The following is a 21,198-nucleotide window of genomic DNA, read 5'->3' as shown; positions in this document are numbered from 1 at the left end:
CTCTTATCTTTTTTTTTTTTTAATATTTTTTTAATCTGGTACAATCACGTGGACATCCCCTCGTTTTTTTCTTGGGCAGCGTGCATCCCTCCCTTCCATGCTTTTTTTTTTTCCCGCATTTTTTAATCAAACAAACATGGGCCTTTTAAATGTGATTATTTAATACTCCCTTCCATGTTATTATTTTTTAAACATTATTTTTTGGGAAAGGAAAATACATTGGCCTTTTAAATGTTATTATTTTATACTCTCAAATCTTATTAACACTACTAGTTTTAAATTTTTGAGGACAAATCATCTTTTGAGTTATGAGATTGGTTAGAATCACGCACTCAAAATTTTAATTTAATCAATTACCACCCTCCAATAATGTAATTTATTAAAAATACTCATAAACTTTTAATTTGTTTAATTAATTGTGGATTCACTCGTAATGTTAATATTTATAACGATGTATTTATAAAATTTATTAAATCTATCATACGTTACTTCAACTAAAAAAACAAGTAAAACTATTATTTAGCCTTTTAGGGAGTGTTTGGGCCCCAATTTCAAGTGGGTGGAGTCCATGTTTAGTGCTTCAATTACAATAATTGGTATTTTCAACTATTATAACATACAATTATCTACAATATTACTATTTCAAATTGCCGAATTTTACTATGTTTACTATTTCCTACTCATGCTCTGTTTTGCAATATTTAATATTTCCTATTTAAACTAAAATAATCTGCTCTCAAAATATAGATTATTATAACTTAGATTAAAACAGTATATACTCCAAATACATATTATTATAATTCAGACTAAATTAGTTTTCACTACAGACACTGTTATAACCTAAGACTATTATAATTCAACCATTGTAATAAACACGTAAGCACTCTTTTCCTGTCATTCCTCCTTCCTGTTTCAGCAGTTACATTTTGTACTTTAGTTGCATTGAAATTTTAAGTGCCATCACTGATGAAAAAACAATTTATAACATCAAAATATGTAACCAGGTTCTTAACAAAATTTGACTTTTGTTGTAACCAAATCAAAATATGAAACAAGATTTTTTTACAAATGCTATTATAAAGAAGAATCCCTCATGGTTGACTGGAAGTCTTTTTTGGATTAGGAACCTTAGGGTTCACCCTCTATAAATAAAAGACCATAGTCCCTCGAAAGGTAACTTGTTCTTATTTCTATTTTTAGCTTATTTTTGACTTTGCTAGATATTGACTTAAGCATTAGAGGATATGTGGAAAGCAGCACGCGGTGCTTCTTCTTCTTTGCTTTGCGTGTCGTCTTTCTTTTCCAAAATTACAAATTTACCGCTGAGAGCATATGAAGGTTATATGAGTTTTCCTATCCAGATTTTGTCATCAACATTTAATTTAGTGATTATTATGTCATTTGAGTTTAGCTTTGATTAGTTTTATTATTTATAATTGGAGAGAGCAGGAAAAACCTTAATATAAGATTTTTTTTTTTTTTTGTGCTATCTTACTACTCTTATTCGTAATTTGACACATCATCAAAAAATATATTAATTTATTATTTATTGCATGAATCTCACGTAATTCTTAAATCATTCTATTGTGTCAAACAATAAATGTAGTTATTATATAAATTGCATACTTAGAACATTATTGTAGTTTAAAAAAGAATTAATAAAAACAACTTGTCTTAAATATTTAGCAATTACACGATTTTTTTTTGTTTTTATTAAAATATATCTCTTTACCAATATGAACGTAGTTCACCTAACATAGTATTCGTACCATCCCACATTTTAATTACAATACATTTGTTAAAAAAAAAAAAAAAAAAAAAATCTTTCCAAAGAAAGTACTTAAAGGGGGCAATTGAATGCCTCTTATCTCTTCATCCCGACGTTTTTTTCTTGGGCAGCGTGCATCCCTCCCTTCCATGCTTCTTTTTTTTTTTTTTTTCGAATTTTTTAATCAAAGAAACGGGGGCCTTTCAAATGTTATTATTTTATACTCCCTTCCATGTTATTATTTTTTAAACATTATTTTTTGGGAAAGGAAAATACATTCGCCTTTTAAATGTTATTATTGTATATAAAATCTTATTAACACTACTAGTTTTAAATTTTTGAGGACAAATCATCTTTGAGTTATGAGATTTGTTATAATCACCTCCTCAAAATTCGGTTTGATAATTATTTGAACTTTTATATTTAAAAATTAAGCTTAATTCGTTATCTCAATTTTTTACCATGTTTTGCATCTTTTTTAAAAGGAAAAGAGTTTGTTAGAGATTTGTTGGTTGGCTCTATTTTTTTTTCTAAGGAAACTTATATGGTTCTTGTTGTTATCACAAGTGAAGTCTTAACATCTGTCTCGGGATATTATTTTCTGCATAACATTTTTCTTTCCTGATCTGAAAATTATATGCGAAATATTTTTTCTTTCCTACTCTAGAAAATCTCAACAGATGTATATAGCCATGCATTTTCCTTATTTATGACGCAACTTATTTTGACTGAAGGGGAAATATTTTCCTTGATTGGCCACGGTTTTTAAAAGGAGAATAATAACTTTCGTTTAGGGATGCCGCATTTGTTCTTAGTGAGAGTGTGTCTTTGTTCTTGGTGGCCGAATTGTGCAACATGGTGTTATCTTTGATAACTATATTCCGTTGTGCAAATTCACGTTTGAATCGTTCGAGAATTTGAAGACTTCTGTTTTAGGAGGAGCATAAGGCATCGCTGAAGAGAAAGAATTCTTGGTCTTAGGAGAAACCTAATACTTCATTCTCAATAAAGATTTCTTCATCTTAGGGAGGATCTAAGATTCATCGAAGGGAGTTCTTCATCTTAAGGAGGATCTAAGATTCGTCGAAGGGAGTTCACTGAATTACAAAGAAGATAATCAAGAGGAGAGGAGTCTCTCACACTGTCAAAAGCCGAAGTGTTCAACACTAATATTATCACACTTAGGGGGAGTCTAAGTACAATTGAGGGAGAATCTCACATCTAGGGGGAGTCTAGATGACTTGTGAGTTGCTACATGAGTAGTCGTTGAATTACAGATAATACTACGTTGTAATTGTTTGACCCTTTAATATTAGTGAATTATTTTTCTTGGGCACAGTGCCCCCTCTCCAAGACGTAGGTGGTTTATTGTCAAACTAGGTTATCAACTCCCGTGTGCCTTTATTTGGTAAAAATTAAATAACAATGCAATAAATTTAGATGTGGAAGATGATTATAGGTTAACTTTTAAGGTCCCAATGGATAATCATTTTATTTTTTGTTTTTAATTTTTAAAGATTAAGCTTATTTTCTCTAATTTCTTACAACGATTTATATCTTACTTAAGTACTTTGTATTCTTAGTTATAAAAAAAAAATAATACAAAAATACAAAAAAAAAATACAAGTAACTAAAAACTTTTTTTATTTTTGAGTTTTTAAACTTTGGCTTGTTTTTTTAAAACATTACCAAAAAGTAGATTAAAAGTAAGAAATTTAGAGGTGGGAAAAATGTTTATAGGTTTAATTTTTTAAAAACTAAAAACCAAATGGTTGTCAAATTGGATTTTAGTTTTTAAGTCTTTAATTTAGTTTCAATTTAGTCTCTAAGCTTTAAAATATTGCAATTTTAACTTGAAAGTTTGATTTTTTTTTTAAAAAAAATAATTTGATCCCAAATTTTAAAATTTACAATTTTAACCTAATATTTTCTAAATATTGATTTCAATATTTGATATTAATGTCTATAATTACTTTTAAATAATTATGAAGAGAAATTTTAAAATTAACTTTAATAGTAATGAAAAAAAGAAGTGCAACTTAATTAATTATAATTCTTTTAAATTAATTGCATTGAATTGAAAATTCGAAAGAATCTATGACTTATATGTATCTAATAAAATGGCTAAAGAAAGAAACATATTATTTGAACTCAGTTTGACACCATTTTTTAAAGTCAAATTGACACTTCGAGAAATGAGAACCAAACATTATTGGTATTCTGTTTGCACTTAAACAAATTTACAATTAAACTCTTAAATTATTACAAAATGCACAAAATCAAATCTTTGAATTATTTAATTGATTCCCTTTTTAACTCTATAAAGAAAATTTTAATTATCATACTATGCTTCCAAATAAAATAATATTTTTAAACTTTTTTTTTTAATTTCTAAATGGATGTTGAGATGCAATCTTGAGATTAAAAAATTTGGATTTAATTGTAACAATCTTAATCGTATAAAGGATTCCATTGAGTCAGACATATATAGTTTATGAGTAGTTTAATTTATGCATTTTGTAATATTTAAAGTCAAATTGCAATTCTTCATCAGTTTAAGAGATTTGGTTTATTAAATTAAAAATTTAAGTGTTGTCATATAACAACTCCATGTGATTGTTTCCATTTTTATTCAACAAAAATAATTAGAAACAGAGATTCAATCATCTTACCTTTAAAATAAATAAATAATGTTTTAATGAGCTAAGTTATACATAAGGAAACATCCATAAAATTAGTATAAACTCATATTTGAAAATATAATTTTTAAACTTGGTTAAAATACTATTTTTTATCTCTTTATATACTTAGAATTCGTTCTATTTTGGTTTTTATATTTTTTATTGTCCAATTTTATCTCAAGTATCTTCGATGATTCTTAAAATTAGCTTTTTTTATTATTATTATTTATTTAATTTTTAGTTCAATAACTATAGAGGTGGAGGATCAAATTTCGAATTCTAGGGAAAAAGATCAATGTCACTTAACTAAGCTCATTTTAGCTTTTTAATATTAATTTTTACTATTAGTTTGTTATCGATTATTTTTCTTTAAAAAATCTGGTTTCTATTAGCATCGTCTTTATACAGTATTTTGTCTTACATAACAAATAATAAAATTATTTAACTAATTTAATTGAAAATTAACCTCAATTGAAGGACTTCTCATAACAAAAGTCCTTCGAAAGACTAAATTTAAAATTTCTAAACTAAATTTTTTTAAAAAAACATCAAAGTTCACCAATAAAACAAAATTAAAATTATAGGACTAAAATTGATATTTTAAAATTTATCTATAGGGATGTGGACTTGTATAGAAGCAAATTTTATTTCATTTTTGTTCTTTTGTGTTAAAATAAAAAACATGTGGGTGGTTTATGCAATAAACAATAATTGATTGGGCATAGATAGGAGGGGTCGGCTTTGTTGCAGTCAAAACTGATAAGAGAACAAAGAGAAAGACAGAGAAAAAAGACAATTAGAGAAGAATGGAAGAAATTTGGAAGCTAAGCCATTTGTTGGTGACGGTATTTCTATACACTTTTGCAACCATGATGGTCATTCCAGCCATTACAGACGTCACCGTGTCCGCTCTCTGTCCGGGTCGAGACGAGTGCTCTCTCGCCATTTACTTCACGGGGTTTCAACAAATCGTAAGTTCCTACAATGTGACCGACAGTTTTATATTGAAGAATCTAAACGAGTTCCATGGTTTGAGAGGTATGTAGGTGACGGGGCTTGGAGCATTGCTTTTGATGCCATTGCTTGGAAACCTCTCTGATAGTTTGGGAAGGAAGACTCTACTTACTATTCCCATGGTTCTCACCGTAATTCCCATTGGTTGGTTTCTTCTTTCTTTTTTTTTTTTTTTTAAATGATTTTTGGTATTGATAATCATTTTATTTTTGAAAACTTAAACTTATAAATACTAATTTCACTTATTAATTTTTTTTATATCTACTACATATTTTTAAGAATCAAATCAAGTTTTTTTTTTTTAAAGTAATTTTTTGTTTTTTAAATTTATACTATTGTAAGAATGTTGTAAGAAAGCAAGTTTAATTTTCCAAAGCCAACCTTGATTGTTAGGCCCATTTGGTAATTAAATATTTTGTTTTTTAAAGTTAAGTTTTTAAATTGTATTTTCACCTCCAAAATTTATATGTTATATTGTCAAAATTTCTACCAAAATTTTTGAGTTAAAAAAATAGTTATGAAAAGTGTTTTTTGTTTTTATATTTTGAATTATAATTCAAATGTTCTCTCAAAGTAATTAAAATCTAAGGTAAAAATATTAGAAGAAAATAAGCCCAAATTTCAAATGGAAAGTTAAAAATATTTTGAAAACTAAAAAAAAAAAGCTTTTAAAAATGTATTTTAAACTTAATCGAGAATTCAAATATTTTCTTAATGGGAATGAAAAACATGGTAAATGAAAAGGGAGAAAACTAGTACAATTTTCAAGAAAACAAAATTTAAAAATCAAATGATTATCAAACGATATTAATTAAAAAATTTTAAAAAGTTAAATTCTTGGTTTGATTGCAGGAATATTAGCATATGGGAGGTCGAGAAATTTGTTCTTTGTTTATTTTGTGTTGAAGTGTATAACGAGTACAATTTGTGATGGGAGCGTTCAGTGCTTGGCTGTTGCATATGCGGTAAGAAAATTTTGCCACATTTGTGGATTTCGATTTTATTCTCTTAATATAAAGATGAAAATATCATTTTTGTCTCTATATTGTGGATTTTGTTTAAAATTGGTCAATGTACTTTCAATTAAGCTTAAATTTAGTCTCTCAATGTTGTATTTTTATCAAAATTTATTAAATAATAATAATAATAATTTTAATTTCGTGCAATAAATATAATATGAAAATATATTTTGAAAATTTATAGTAAAAATATTAATAAATTATAAAGAAAAATGGAAATCAGTGATAAACTATAATAGAAACTAAATTTAAGATTATGAAAAAGTAAGCCGGACTAAATTTAGATTATAAAATCATATTAATCTGAAATTATAGAGACTCAAATAATATTTTAATCTAAAATAAAATCCATTTGTTTTTGGAGTTTCTTATTTTAAAGCATGTTGAAGTTGTCTTTTCCTTCCTTTTTTTTTTTAATTCTGTTTGCTGCTAATTTAACTCGTGATTCTATTTTTTGATAAATAAAACAGAATGATCTCTCCTCGAAATTAATCAAACACAACTTTTGACTTTTTATTTTTATTTATTGATTATATTTTTTATAATTTCTATTTTGAAAATTTTTCCCTAATATATTGATTATAAATTATCATATCACTGGAACTTATCTTCGATTAGTTTATTAGTTTTATTATTCATAATTGAAAATTATTATAAAGCAAAATGTTTTTTTTTAAATAATTAAAATAGATACTTTAAAATTTAGACATGAAAAATAGGACAAACCTTAAAAGTTTAAAAATCAAAATAGGATTTAGATTAGATGTATGTATTGTAATAATAAACAATAAGTTTGGACATTGAACTCTTATTTGTTTTTTTAATACAAAAATTACGGGAGTGAAGATTGAAGCTCTGACCTCTAGGGATAGAGTGCATGTCAATATACTAAATCAAGTTCGTTTAACAACTTTTATGTGTGTTTCATATGTTAGTGTACTTTAAAGAGTATCAAATATGTCTATGAATTTTTAAATTTATAGCTAGCAAGAGCGTAACTCAATTAGTATAGTGTTCATATTATCAATCTCGTGGTATAAGGTTCGATTCTCCCACCCTATACTTTAATTACAATATCTTTGCAAAGAAAAAAAATTGATTTGTATATAATAAGTCCTTGATATGTGCAACTATTTTTAAAAAATCATTGAATCCCGTTTGGTAACCATTTAAGTTTTTATTTTTAGATTTTGAAAAGTAAGTGTATAAACACTCATTTCACCTTTAAATTGCTTTGCTTTGTTATCTACTTTCTAGCAATGTTCTTAAATATTAAGTACAAGTTTTGAAGATTAAGGCCTCATGTGGTTTTCTTGTCTTTAGCTTTTTAAAATTCAACTTATTAACACTCCTCTCACCTCTAAATTTCGTAATTTGTTATGTACTTATGTACTTTTTAACAATGATTTAAAAAATCAAGTCAAAATTTGAAAACTATTTTTAAAAATTTGTTTTTGTTTTTGGAATTCGACTAAAAATTAAACTCTTTTTAAGAAAGATGCAATGCAAATCAGTGTAAGAAATTACGACGAAATAAACTTGATTTCCAAAAATTAAAAACAAATAACGAAATAGTTATCAAACGAGATCTTAATTTTTTTTTAAAAATTTATCTTTATGTTTTGGAATTCGGTTAAAAATTCAATTGCTTTATTTAAAGAAAGATAATAACCATAGTAAGGAAGAAATACACTTAATTTTCAAAAACTAAGAGCCAAAAACAAAATGGTAGGACCTATACTTTAAATTTTGTATATAATAAATTTGTGAATTTAATTTTAATACAAAATTAAAAAGTTTAACAACCTTTAATTTTTAAAATTTATAGAACTATTAGACACTAAATTTGAATCTTCTTAACACAATCAGACTAAATTTTAATTATTATTTTTTTAAACATTTGTGTATCCTAAATTGCACCTATTTTTGTTATCTAAAGCATAATTACCTTCTTCTTAAAAATCAGAATGTTGCATCCTAAATTACGGAATAGGTCCATGATTTCAACCCTGCTATCCCAAATGTACTAAAAGAAAATAAATGCAACGTGTGCGTCAAAAGCCTCCATCCACCTCAACGCTTTCTCCTGTCCGTTTTAACAGTTGCATTTTGCTACTTCAACACTAACACCCAAAACCCTTGTTCGACGCCATGGCCATTCACTCGTTATTTTGGATTTATCTCTGCAATTACAGGCCGATAATGTATTGGAGCACCAGCGAGCTGTTGCATTCGGATTGCTATCCGCCATTGGATCTTCTGCTTCCTTCTGCGGGACTCTTTGTGCTCGTTTTCTCTCCATTTCATCCACTTTTAAGGTACACTCTTCTTTCTCTCTCTGAAATTTCATTTGTACTCAGTGTTGAACAGATCGATCCTCTTCTTCAACAGGTAGCGGCTTCCACGGCGGCTGCGGCGACGGTGTATATGAGGATTTTTCTTACTAATTCTGTCACCGATTGTAATCTTTCTACTCCCCTATTGTCCGGAGAGAGTGTAGAATCTGTTTCTTTGGACCGAGTTTCACCCAAAAAAGAAAAAAATATTACCACATTGCCTTCAGTGAAGGACCTTTTTTCCCTGTTGAGGACTAGGTATGTGTTCAATTAACCATCTTGTCTTCAATTTAGTTTCTATTTGATCCTTCTATTTTACATTTTTTTTTAAATAACACAACATGTTTGATCTGATATTTGAATTTGATTGCTAATTGCAACTTGAAATTTGAAATTGGTTTGTAATTAGTTTATGAGTATAAGAATGAAAGAAGAATCCAACTCAAACTCTGTAGCCTAGTCAACATATGTTAGTGACCAAATTAAAAGTTGAATTCTGCTATGAGTAAAGTTGATTTCAAACAAACTCAAACTTTGGATCAAACACTTCACTTTTGAAACTTCAAGGTTCAAATAGAAACTATGTTTAAAATTCAAGGGCTGAAAATGTAGTTTTGAAAATCTATGGACGTAATAGAATCTAAGTTCAAATCCTAGAGATTGAAAGTATAATTACTCGTTTTTCTTACCTCTGTCAACAATGTTTTTAAACTTTCTTCGTGTCATGTTGTTTTGTGACGCCTCGTAGATTTTCTTTGAATAAGAGCAGGATTGAAAGATGTTTTAATTTAGGAACATGTTAAATTTCTCCTTAAACTTTCAATCCTCTTACTTGTGTACATATTATTTGCAGCTTGACATTTTTACAACTCGCCGTTGTTGCATTTTTTAGCAATCTCGCTGATGAAGGTCTTCGTGCTTCTATACTGGTCAGTCTTTTAGTCCAAGGAACTAATTTTGGGTCAGTTTTTGTTTTGATGATTTTTTTACCAATAGCTTAAATGCATCTCAATTTTCTATGGGAAACTTTTAGTTATCATTTCATTAAACTTGTTTGGTTTACTTTTATATAGAAAGTTTTAGCCGTTGGTGATCACCCTCATCTTACTCATATTGTTAACTTCTGTTTGGCTCAATTATAAATTTTACATCCTTAACAGACTCAAGTGTGCCTATGAGATTTAAATTGAGCAGCTTGGGTTAACAATTGTTATGCTGACCTATGTTTGATACTGCAGTACTATTTAAAAGCCAAATTTCAATTTAACAAGGATGGGTTTGCTAATTTGATGTTGATTTTTGGGGTTGCATCGACTATTTCACAGGCAAGTCATACTATTTTATTTTACTCTAGATCAATATTTATGTTTAGAATATGTTAAAAAGAATTACTACCTTAATGTGGTGGTGATAGGACACCATCCATTTCTTTTCCACATGTGTGTTCTTACCATTAAACGAATAATTGCAGCTACTTTTAATCCCCATCTTGGTTCCACTTCTAGGAGAGAACAAGATGCTCTCAATTGGGCTCTTTGTCTTCTGCATTCAGGTAAGCTCCCTAACGTTCTTCTTGTTTCTAGACGTAATAATTGTGAATCTTATTCTAATAATCCAATTTCATGTTAAGAAATTTGAAGATTACTAATGGATGCTTAAATTTGTTTCAATGTTTTTGAATGCAGACGTTTCTTTACAGCTTTGCTTGGGCTGATTGGGTACTTCTTTGCAACTAATTTGGAAATGCAGTTTAATTATTTTTAATAAATTTGGTTCATTATTTTATATATTTGAGTTTCCTATCTGCTTCATAAATTACATCATGTCATGAAATGGCTCACTCTATTTTGTTGTAAATCAATCAGGTTGTTTATGTTGCTGGAATGCTTTCCATTTTGTTTATCTTTTGGCGTCCTTGCGTGAGTATCATACTTCTTTATGATTTAAAGTTTATTATTCTCGATTGATAATTTGATTGAACTTATTTTATTTCTCATTTTTAATTCACAGTTGCAAAGCATAGTGTCGAAGCAAGTTGATGCAAGCGAGCAGGTTAGTTTTCAACAACTTTAACATATAGTCTCAAAGCAGTTCATTGGTTATTTTATTTCAGTAGTTTTTTAATGTTGGCAATTATCTTTTATCTTACTAAAAGTAATGTTGCAATTTTTGTGCAATTGTGTTTATGAATTAACAACTTAACTAAACAAATCTACTAAATCAAAATAAATAGCCAGATCATATACCCCAGCTTCAAAAAAGAACATGTCTTTAAGTTTAGGTGAGAAACAAAGAAGAAACTCTGGCTAGTTTTGGTGGATTAAAATGGATTGAACCAATAGCAACAAGTCTATAAAACTCTAAATGATAGACGTGTCACAAGCTTTCAAATACAATATATAACTTAACTTTGGCTTTTTATAGCCTTGAACGAAATAGCTAATAACTAAGGCCCTGGTAACTATTTTGTGTTTTTTGTTTTTTATTTGTAAAAATTAAGCCTATTTTCTCCCAATTTCTTACCATGGTTTGCATTTTCTTAAGTAGTTGAATTTGTAGCCAAATTCCAAAAACAAAATCAAGTTTAAAAGCTACTTTTTTTTTAGTTTTTAAAATTTGGCTTGATTTTTTAAATCATTTGTAAAAAGTAGATAATAAATTAAAAAAATTAGAGGTAGAAGTAATATTTATAGGCTTAATTTTTAAAAACAAAAACTAAAAACCAAATAATTACAATACATATTCAATTTACAATATCAAAATATGTAACTAGATTTTAGCAAAATATCATTTTTGTTGTAACCAAATCAAAATATGTAACCGGATTTTTTTTAAGAATCCCATTATGAACTTGATTTTTGTTGTTAGCATAAAAACATTACTGGGTTTGGTTGATTATCAGGGTAAGGCTCAAGGGTGCCTTTCAGGCATATCTTCATTTTCCAGTGCTTTTTCTCCATTAATATTTTCTCCTTTAACAGGTAACTTGCTTAAATTTGATGTGTATTATGCAATGCAATAGCCAGAGATGACAACACTAACAGAGTTTTGGTATTTTCAGCTTTGTTTCTCTCTGAAAACGCCCCATTTTATTTCCCTGGATTTAGCATCATGTGCGCTGGATCTTTTGTGGTAAGACTCTTTTTTCCACTCCATTAACCAATGCCCCTATAGTTGCTCTGCTGGATGGATTTAGCTTTAAATTTCTATTTTCGTATTATGATTTCAATTTGGTTTTAACTGATGTTAAATTTCCAAAAGGCCCTTGCTTTCTACGTTAAGAGTCAACTTCTTACTATGTTACATATAGTGATGGCGGTATTGATGATGATGCTCGCAAAGATATAACTAAACTTAAACTATAAGAAATATACAGCATTTTTAAAATCATCCAATATAATAGTGGTTAAAATGATAATTTAATCATGAGAAAATTGTACAAACCACCTTTAAACTATGATTGCAATTGCATTCCTAAATTTGTAATTTGATTAATAGCTCCTGAACTATGTGGTTTGTTATAATTGAACTCCTAAACTTTGAATTAAACAAATAACAAAATAGGAGTTAATGGATCAAATTAAAAGTTCATGAATATAATTATAACTTCATAATCCATAGATGGTTTGTGTAATTTTTCCATTTTAGTACATGCGAAATGGTTACACTTGGTTGGATTTGATGGACATGTTTTATTTTGGGGCCTTTTTAAAGATAAAAAAAATATATTTTTGTAAGAATTTTCCTTTATTTTGTGGCAGATGATAGCATTTGTCCAAAGTATCCTGATTAAAGCTCCTGTCGAGGACATCAGTAGTAGCCATGTGGAAGCATAGTTTTTGTTCTACCCCTGCTCATATTTTTGTTTTTAACGTTAACTAAGTATAAATACTAGGTTGCTTTATTTTAGAAAAATTTTGTATTTCTGGGACAAGAATATTATTTCCCCAGATTTATTTTTCCTCTCTCCCTTTCTCCTTTCTCCTTTCCACCATTTTCCACTCCTCCATTGGCTACTGGCTTGCACTTATCTCTCTCCATTCAAAACGAAAGAGTTCCCTAAAGCGAGGGAGTAGAGCGAGGTGTGGTTGAGTAACTGAGTATGGTGAGCGAGAACCGATTGAGAGGGAAAAAGAAGATTTTTTTTTTTTTTTTTCCTAATTAAAATGTCGATCAACTTTCTCGTTGCTAGGTAATGGAAAATCAAATACATCATTTTTTCAATCCTCGTGAGTTAAAATTTTAAAATAAAAGGATAAAATTTCATTTTGGTTTAGGTAATTATGATAAAATTATTGTAAATATTTACAAATAATAGAAAAATATCACCGTTTATCTGCGATAGATCGTGATACTACTATCTATGTCTATTATGATACATATAGACATATATAGTAGTTTATCACGGTGTATCGCAGATAGACAATAAAATTTTGTTATATTTGTAAATATTTTGGTTTGCTTTTTTATATTTGAAAATAATAGATAGTGTATTTTTAATAAATCTTAAATTTGGAGTTAGTTTTTACCAAAATAGTTAAATAATAATGATAAAGTTTTTACCAAAATAGTTAAATAATAATGATAAAGTTTTTACCAAAATAGTTAAATAATAATGATAATTTTCATGCAAGAAAATACAAAATATAAAGGGTGATTGTTTTAAATGATAGAACTTGTATAAACATTTTCAAATATAGCAAAAGTTGTTGTCTATCAGTAATAGATAGTGATAATTTGATAGATCCTGTAATAGATGTCTATTCATGTCTATCATTATTTGTCATTAATAAATAGTGATATTTTATTATATTTATAAATAATTTGACTAATTTCTTTTATTTAAAAACAGCTCTCAAACATAAATATATAAAAGGAAGATTAGAGGCTAATCTTTTCCAGAAAAGAGTAGATAAAAAACTATCAATAGTAATTATTTTTGTAGATTTATCAAAACAAATATTATATATTTTCTTAAACGGTTTCTTTTAATTTAAAATATTTTAGGGGTTTCATTTAGGTATGTTTTCAAATATAGGAAAATAAATCAAAATATTTACAAATATGACAAAATTTTGCTGTCTATCTACGATAGACCACGAATAGACTGCGATATACTACTATTTGTATTTATTTGTGTTAATGATAGACACAGATAATAGTTTACTGCAGTTTATTGCAGCTATAGTGTGATATTTTACTATTATTTATAAATATTTTCAATAATTTTATCATTTAAAATAATTTCCTCTACTTGATATGATTGTGATATTTCAACAATTGTAGCCTACATTTATTGCATGTCCTACACATTGTTTTTATTAAATGACTAGAATAATTCATTATATATAGATTGCGTGTATATATATTATTCCATTATGATTGAAATATGTATTTTCGCCTATTACCGCGAATCAATACATGCCCTTGCAACAATTGTTTGGAAAGCTGACAGGGATCTTGAGTTTATTATTTCATTCTCCACATACATGCTTAAGTTACATAATGACAATCAAAGATTTTAGTTTATTGGTTTGTAGTAAAACAAATAAAATATTCAATGTTCAAAGACAATAAGCGAAGAAAATATCATATATTATACACTAAGTTACATAATGACTGACAATTAGAGATTTTAGTTTATTGATTTGTAGTAAAACAAATAAAACATCCAATTTTCAAAGACAATAAGCGAAGAAAATATCATATATTATACACCACAAGCGTTTGTTCAAAACCGTGTTTACAAACTACAAGACACGAGAGTTTAGGACATCATCCCAACAATCTCCCACTTGTCCTAAAGCGAGTGGGGTGTACAATAAACTAGGGCACTAAGTCAAATTCGAACCGTAATTGTTAGGACCTTGGGATTTGGGAAAGGCAAATTGGAACTTTGAATAGAGAGATGAGCCCTCCATATTAAGTTTTGGTCATAAATCAATGAATTTTTAAAAAATGGTTATTATTTGAATTGGAGATCTTGTTTTGGCCATTAAATGTATTTTTCCTTACTTTTTTGCATGCTTCTCAAGGCCTATATATATATATATACACACACACAATTCCTTTTCCTTTTCTCCCTTAAATTCCAAATTCATTTTCCCTCCTAAATTCCAATTTCCTTTCCATTTCCAAAATCCTAATTCTTTTCAGTTTCTTTATATATATATATATATATATCCTTTTTTAAATCCAAATTCAATTTAAATTTTTTCAAAAATTCAAATCTCCAAATCTTTTAAAATCTTTAATCCTTAATCAAATAAAATAATCCAATTTCGTTCTCCAACCACAATTTCCCTCCAATAAATTAATCAAATTTTTCCTTAAATTAAATTAAATTAAATATCTTTTAATCAATAACCTTGCCTCTAAATTAAAATTTTAACCCCAATTTATCAAAATAACACTTAAATATTTTAAGACACTAAAAAATTCGTTACAAAAACAAACATCAGGATAAAAAGGAAACATGCATCTATAATAATAATGGTTTCAGAGACCCAGGGAAGAGGGCTTGTAAGCATGCATCAAAAGTTCTAAGCCACATTATTGGTTAACACCAAGTATTAGGTAAATATTTCTTTTTTCTGAAAAACAATTAGATCAATATCGACATAGGAACTAAAATAAAAATTATGAAAGTTTTAGGAATAAAAATGGTTTAAGTAAATAGTAATTAAAATAAGTATTTTAAAATTTAGACACGAAAAAAACAGGACAAACCACAAAAATGTAAGAATGGAATAAGATTTAGGCTAGATGTATTTATTATAATATTAAATAACAATTTTGGGCACTGAATTTTGTTATTGGTTGTATACTTTAAATGGTATCAAAAGTTTAGAACATTTTCATTTTTTAAATTGCCGAAGCCTATTAGATTCTAAATTTGATCAGATGAAAATTTAATTTTGGATAAAATACAAAAAAGACAAAAAATACTTTTGGTCCCTCCAAGTTTTAAGTAGGTGTTTATTTGGTCTCTAAGGTTTTATAATAGGCATTAATGTTGTTGAAATTTGAATAATGGTTCTAAATGGTCCCTAGATCCATTTGACTGTTACTTAACTTAAAGGTTTGTTGACTGGGTTGTTAAATGATGATGTGTACTTGCCCACTAGTCAAATTTTATTCTGAAACTAGATTTTATTTGGTTAAAATGTTAAATGGTTTAAAAAAATATAAAAAAATAAAATAAAAGAAGAAGAAGAAGAAACAAATCTCTTAGTTTCTTGTATCTTTATGTTGAAGACGTTAAATTGTAAACTACTTTTGTTAGAATTTTCAGGTTGCAAAGTCAAGTCTCCTTTTGTTAGATAGTTGAGCTTTGTCAGGGGATTCTTGTTAGCTATTTTTAGTGTTGTACTAGGATATTTATACCTGTACAATTGATCAATAGAGGCATACAGAAAATCATCCATTCAGATCTTGTATTCTACATGGTATCAGAGCTTTGTTACCTGGTTTCTTCTTCCTCTTGTTCTCTATCATCGCTGCCGTCTGATCATCGCACCAGTGTCATCCACCCAGATCCTCTGTCCAGTGTGAAGAAGAACTAACCAGATCCTCTAATCGGCGTAAAGAAGAACCGACCTGTGTCAGTGAAAATAGCCTCCTCCCCCCTTCCCCCCTGCCCCCCGATCCAGATCTCCTGTCCAACACATCTGAAGCCATTGTGAAGAACTCGACCCTTGATCCCCGATTTTCGATCCATAACTTGACCTTTGATCTCTGATTCCTGATCCAAAACTCGACCCTCGATCCCCGATCTGGGTCCGTGTCTCACATCCAAAACCCTAAATCCTAAACACTGTCAAGTGTTCTGTGAATTTGTGTTCTTGTAAGAGTTCTCAATCTTCTTCCTCCTCCACCTTAACCTTTCCCTCTTAACCAAAATAGTCAGAGCCCACCACTCCTGGGTACTCACACTAAGAATACCAAGGTTTCTATTGTGGTAATATTTGGTTCTGTTCCATGATTTTTTTGAAGAAGGTCTTCAAATTGTTCATGATTTTTCGAGGGAAATTCGTGAAGAAAAAGGTCTTCAAAGGTGAAATTCTTGAAACCCTTTTTCTTTTAATACATGCCATAATTTATATTAAATGCACATCTAGTTGTTTGTTTACTGTAAAACTTTGTATTCAATAAATTATGGAATTTGGTTGATCCACTTCCGCTCAAGGTTTTCCTCATTAGAGTTCCTTCAAGGTTATCTTTGTAACTTAAACATGTATGTAGAGACATACGGGTGGATCATGTTTAAATGATATCCTAAATGGTCTGTAGCATATGAATAGGGCTGGGTACCTTATCCTGGTGATACTACGAGAATGGTATGCTTTGTAGGAGTTACAATTGTTGAAAAGTGCTACAAATGATCTGATGCTGATCATTCATGTATAGACATGTGAGTGGGGATATTCTATACAAAAGAGTTTATATAAGATCGGACCACGAAATGTTTAGTCTCATTATATAACGTCGTTCATAATATAGACTCACATTTCACCAGGATGACCATAGGTAACATGACCTGAATCCTGAGTGAGTTGTGAATTCTTGCTTATAAGGGCGGTTATTTGATTTGTATGGGTGAGAGCGGCCAGATCGCCGACTCAACAAGTCTACCATTTTGGGGATTCGTCTGATTGGGGAGCTGGGAATACAGCTACATAAGATGGAATTCAATCCTTCCTCGAGGTAGGTGTAAATAGATAAATTGTCCCCTTAAAGGCTGATTCCAGGTCTTGAACAATGTGGCGCCATACCCTCTCCTGACCCGAGAGGGGTTTAGTCATAGTTGGACTATGATCTATTGTTCATTAGAGGGATCAGTGGTATAAGGAGTTACATGTCACTACAAGGACAAAACGGTAATTTGGCCTAGCTGTACTTACAAGCCATCTGTGAAGGGTCATCGTAATGTTGATTGGTTATATCCAATGGACACAAAAATATATCTGTAGTGCGAAGAGTGTAACTGTCAATTTTTAGTGGAGTGCCTGACAGTTAACGGATGGTAAATAATTTAATTAAAGAGTTTAATTAATTACTCATGTAATGTTGGAGCTTTAAGCTGTAGGTCTATGAGGTCTCCTTGGTAGCTCAATAGGCTTAATTGAGAATCAATTTTTGGATTAATTTGAATTGTTCAAATTAATAGAGGAATTTCATTATATATGATATAATTAAGTTGTTTCAATTATACGTGATATAATTGTTATAATGTATTTGATACATTATAGTTTAATGAGAGGAAATAAATATTTGAATGAGATTCAAATATAGTTTCTATGATGGTGACTCTTTTGATGGTGTTCCCCTCCAGGATCCAACACTGTATAGACAATTAATTAGTAGCCTTATATATTTAACAGTAACTCGTCTAGATATAGCTTATGCGGTTCATATTGTCAGTCAGTTCATGTCCAATCCCTGCATTATCCACTTCACAGTTGCCTTTCTTCTGCATTATGTTAAAGGTACGTTTGGACATGGAATTCAATTCTCCTCAAAATCCTCTTTGGTTCTGTCTGGATATTCTGCACCCCCAAATTTAGTTTTTAAAAATTTTCGTCTTTTTTAAGGATTCCATAGCCTATTATTAAAAAGGCTATGTCCAGAAGCTATCATAAGCCCTATTTGTTGTAGTGTCACCCCAACTACCTAAGTTCTCCTTTCTTCTAATGTTTTCAGTGGCTCCACCCATCGACCACTATCAGCGACTAGTATTGCCACACTTCAGGATCAACTCTTGGTTTCGGCAACCTTCCCCGACGATAACTCCCACGACCAACTCCAACAACCACCTTCATGCGACCAACCCCAATGATCAACTCCGACAACCACCTTTATGCGACCAAATCTAGGCTCCGACAACCACCTCCGACTACAAACTCCAACGAAAATCATCTCTGATGATTAACTCAACGACCACTTTCGTGCGACCAACTGCAATGACCAACTTTAGGATCTAACAACCACCTTCGACGAAGAAATCTGGCAATCAACTCCAATACCATCTTCATGCAACCAACTTCAGGCTCCAACAACCACCTCCAACTGCAAATTCCGACAAAAATCATCTTTGATGATCAACTTCGACAACCACTTTCACGCTACCAACTCTGGGCTTTGACAACCACCTTCGACAACAAACTCTGACGACCAACTCCAATAGCACAAACGGTCTATCACAGGTTACAATTTTTATTTGGGTGATTCTCTTATCTTTTGGCGGAGTATCGTGCACTTGCTGATGCAACCTCAGTGGTCTTGTGGTTGCACTGGCTCTTGGCTAACATGGGGGCTCCTCAAAATTCTACCAATATTCTTCATTGTGACAATCATAGTGCCATTCAGATAACATATAATGATGTTTTTCATGAACGGACGAAACACATAGAGACTGACTATCATTTTGTCTGCCATCATCTTCAAAACTCTACTCTGCACCTTCAAACCATACCTACAACTGAGCAAATGGCTGACATCTTCACCAAAGCCCTTCCTTCTGAACGCTTTCTTCAGCTACTGTGCAAACTCAAGTTGGTTTCTACCCTTACACCTTAAGTTTGAGGGAAGATGTTAAATTGTAAACTACTTTTGTTTAGGATTTTCAGGTTGCAAAGTCAAATCTCCTTTTGTTAGATAGTTGAGCTTTGTTAGGGGATTCTTGTTAGCTATTTTTAGTGTTGTACCAAGTTGTTTATACCTGTACAATTGATCAATAGAGACACACAGAAAATCATCCATTTAGATCTTATTTTCTACAACTAAAAGTAGCTATTTGTAAGGCTCAAGGATGCATTTCTTGAAGGAACTCTTAAACAAGAGAACCATTAAGCGGAAACAGATCGTTCCAAACCCGTTGTGAAAGAACAAAGCATTTACAAACAAACAACAATAGTTATGCATCATCGAGTAAATTACAACATGCTTTTAAGTTAAATACATAGGGAATCGAGTGACATACCTTTGAAGAACTCTTCTTCGAGTATGCCCTGATCAACACTAGTCAAGCATCCAAGAAAACTCGATCAAGTGCACGAACACAACGAATAACCAGTGAAAATCATGAACTTTCAGATCCTTGAACACAATCGAGTAACACTCGATTCTTAACCCTCGAGTAGCAACTCGACACTACCAAGAGGCTACCTTGGTATACTCCGTGTGAGAATCTAGAAGATGTGAGCTCTGTGTGGATTTGGTAGAGGGAAGAAGGAACTAAACGATCGAGTAAGTGGGAGAATGAGAAACGCCTATCGTATAGAGTTGAATACTCGATCGTATAGCGAATGTGGAGCTATCGTCTAGTAACAAGAAGCTTGATCGTTTACTCTCTCAAAGGCTATCGTATAGCTTTTCTCTACCCGATCGAATGTGATGGGATTCTGAAAAGATGAAAACAATTTTTATTTTTATCCTTTAGTTATTAAAACTGATAATAACTTCCCACTTGATCGGTTAATAGAGAAAAATAACCAACCATAATTATCTCTTAATTGTTTTTGTTATTAATAAATATAATAATTAATTTATCATATTATATTTATAACTTATAGTTTTAATATCACATCATATGTAATATATAAACAATAGTTCTTTTTCTCCTTTATGTCATTTAATATAAATCATATTCATATTAATTTCTCCAATTAAATAATGTATCAAATACATCAAATCAATTATATCATATATAATTGAACTAATTTAATTATATCATATATAATCAAATTCTCACTTGTGATTTGAACACTTCAAACTAACCCAAAAACTGATTCTCAACATGAATCCATTGAGCTACCAAGGGGACCTTATGGACCTGTAGCTTGAAGCGGTACGTGAATAACTGACTAAACTCTTTAATCACGATATCCACCATCTGTTAATTGTCGGACATTCCACTAAAGACTGACAGCTGCACTCTTCGTACTACAGATATATTTCTGTGTCCATTGGATATAACCAACCAATAGTACGATGACCCTTCACAAATCGCTCGTAAGCACAGCTAGGCCAATTTACCGTTTTGCTCCTGTAGTTATATCTAACTCCTTAAGTACTACTGATTCCTCTAATGAATAATACATCATAGTCCCACTATGAGTGAACGCTTCTCGGGCCATGAGAAGGTGTGGCGCCACATTGTTCAAGCCCCAGAATCAGCCATTAAGAGAGCAATTTATCTACTTACCTCTGCTTTGGCGAAGGAGTGAATTCTGTCTTGTGTAACTGAGTTCCCAGCTCCTCAATCAGACAAATCCCCAAAGTGGTAGGTTTGAGTCGGCGAACTGGCCACGCAACCATGCAAATCAAAGGACCGCCCTCATAGGCAGAAGTTCATAACCCACTTAGGATTAAGGTCATGT

At 30.2% G+C, this 21,198-nt stretch overlaps 1 protein-coding gene across 1 annotated transcript; it reads left to right on the top strand.

Moving 5' to 3' along the window:
• Positions 1-5,207: 5,207 nt before the first annotated feature.
• Positions 5,208-12,783, top strand: LOC120076005 (uncharacterized). The gene is made up of 14 exons (XM_039029778.2): positions 5,208-5,420; positions 5,496-5,607; positions 6,316-6,428; positions 8,678-8,800; positions 8,874-9,076; positions 9,672-9,747; positions 10,057-10,143; positions 10,290-10,370; positions 10,504-10,536; positions 10,684-10,737; positions 10,829-10,870; positions 11,721-11,799; positions 11,880-11,950; positions 12,580-12,783. The coding sequence occupies exons 1-14, from the start codon at positions 5,256-5,258 to the stop codon at positions 12,652-12,654; spliced, it is 1,314 nt and encodes a 437-aa protein (XP_038885706.2). The 5' UTR covers positions 5,208-5,255; the 3' UTR covers positions 12,655-12,783.
• The last annotated feature ends 8,415 nt before the right edge of the window (positions 12,784-21,198 follow it).

This window comes from Benincasa hispida, chromosome 4 (assembly GCF_027475165.1).
Source record: "Benincasa hispida cultivar pf3 chromosome 4, pf3_genome.v1.1, whole genome shotgun sequence".
Classification (NCBI taxonomy): domain Eukaryota; kingdom Viridiplantae; phylum Streptophyta; class Magnoliopsida; order Cucurbitales; family Cucurbitaceae; genus Benincasa; species Benincasa hispida.
The sequence above is the reverse complement of the archived record's forward strand: the minus strand, read 5'-3'. Positions and strand labels throughout refer to the sequence as shown.

What these genes read in the sequence shown, in the direction of transcription:
- LOC120076005 (XM_039029778.2), top strand. Translation starts at nt 5,256, where the DNA reads ATGGAAGAAATTTGGAAGCTAAGCCATTTGTTGGTGACGGTATTTCTA. An exon ending in TCACGGGGTTTCAACAAATC is followed by an intron (nt 5,421 to 5,495) that starts GTAAGTTCCTAC and finishes AGAGGTATGTAG; the next exon opens with GTGACGGGGCTTGGAGCATT. An exon ending in AAGTTGATGCAAGCGAGCAG is followed by an intron (nt 10,871 to 11,720) that starts GTTAGTTTTCAA and finishes GTTGATTATCAG; the next exon opens with GGTAAGGCTCAAGGGTGCCT.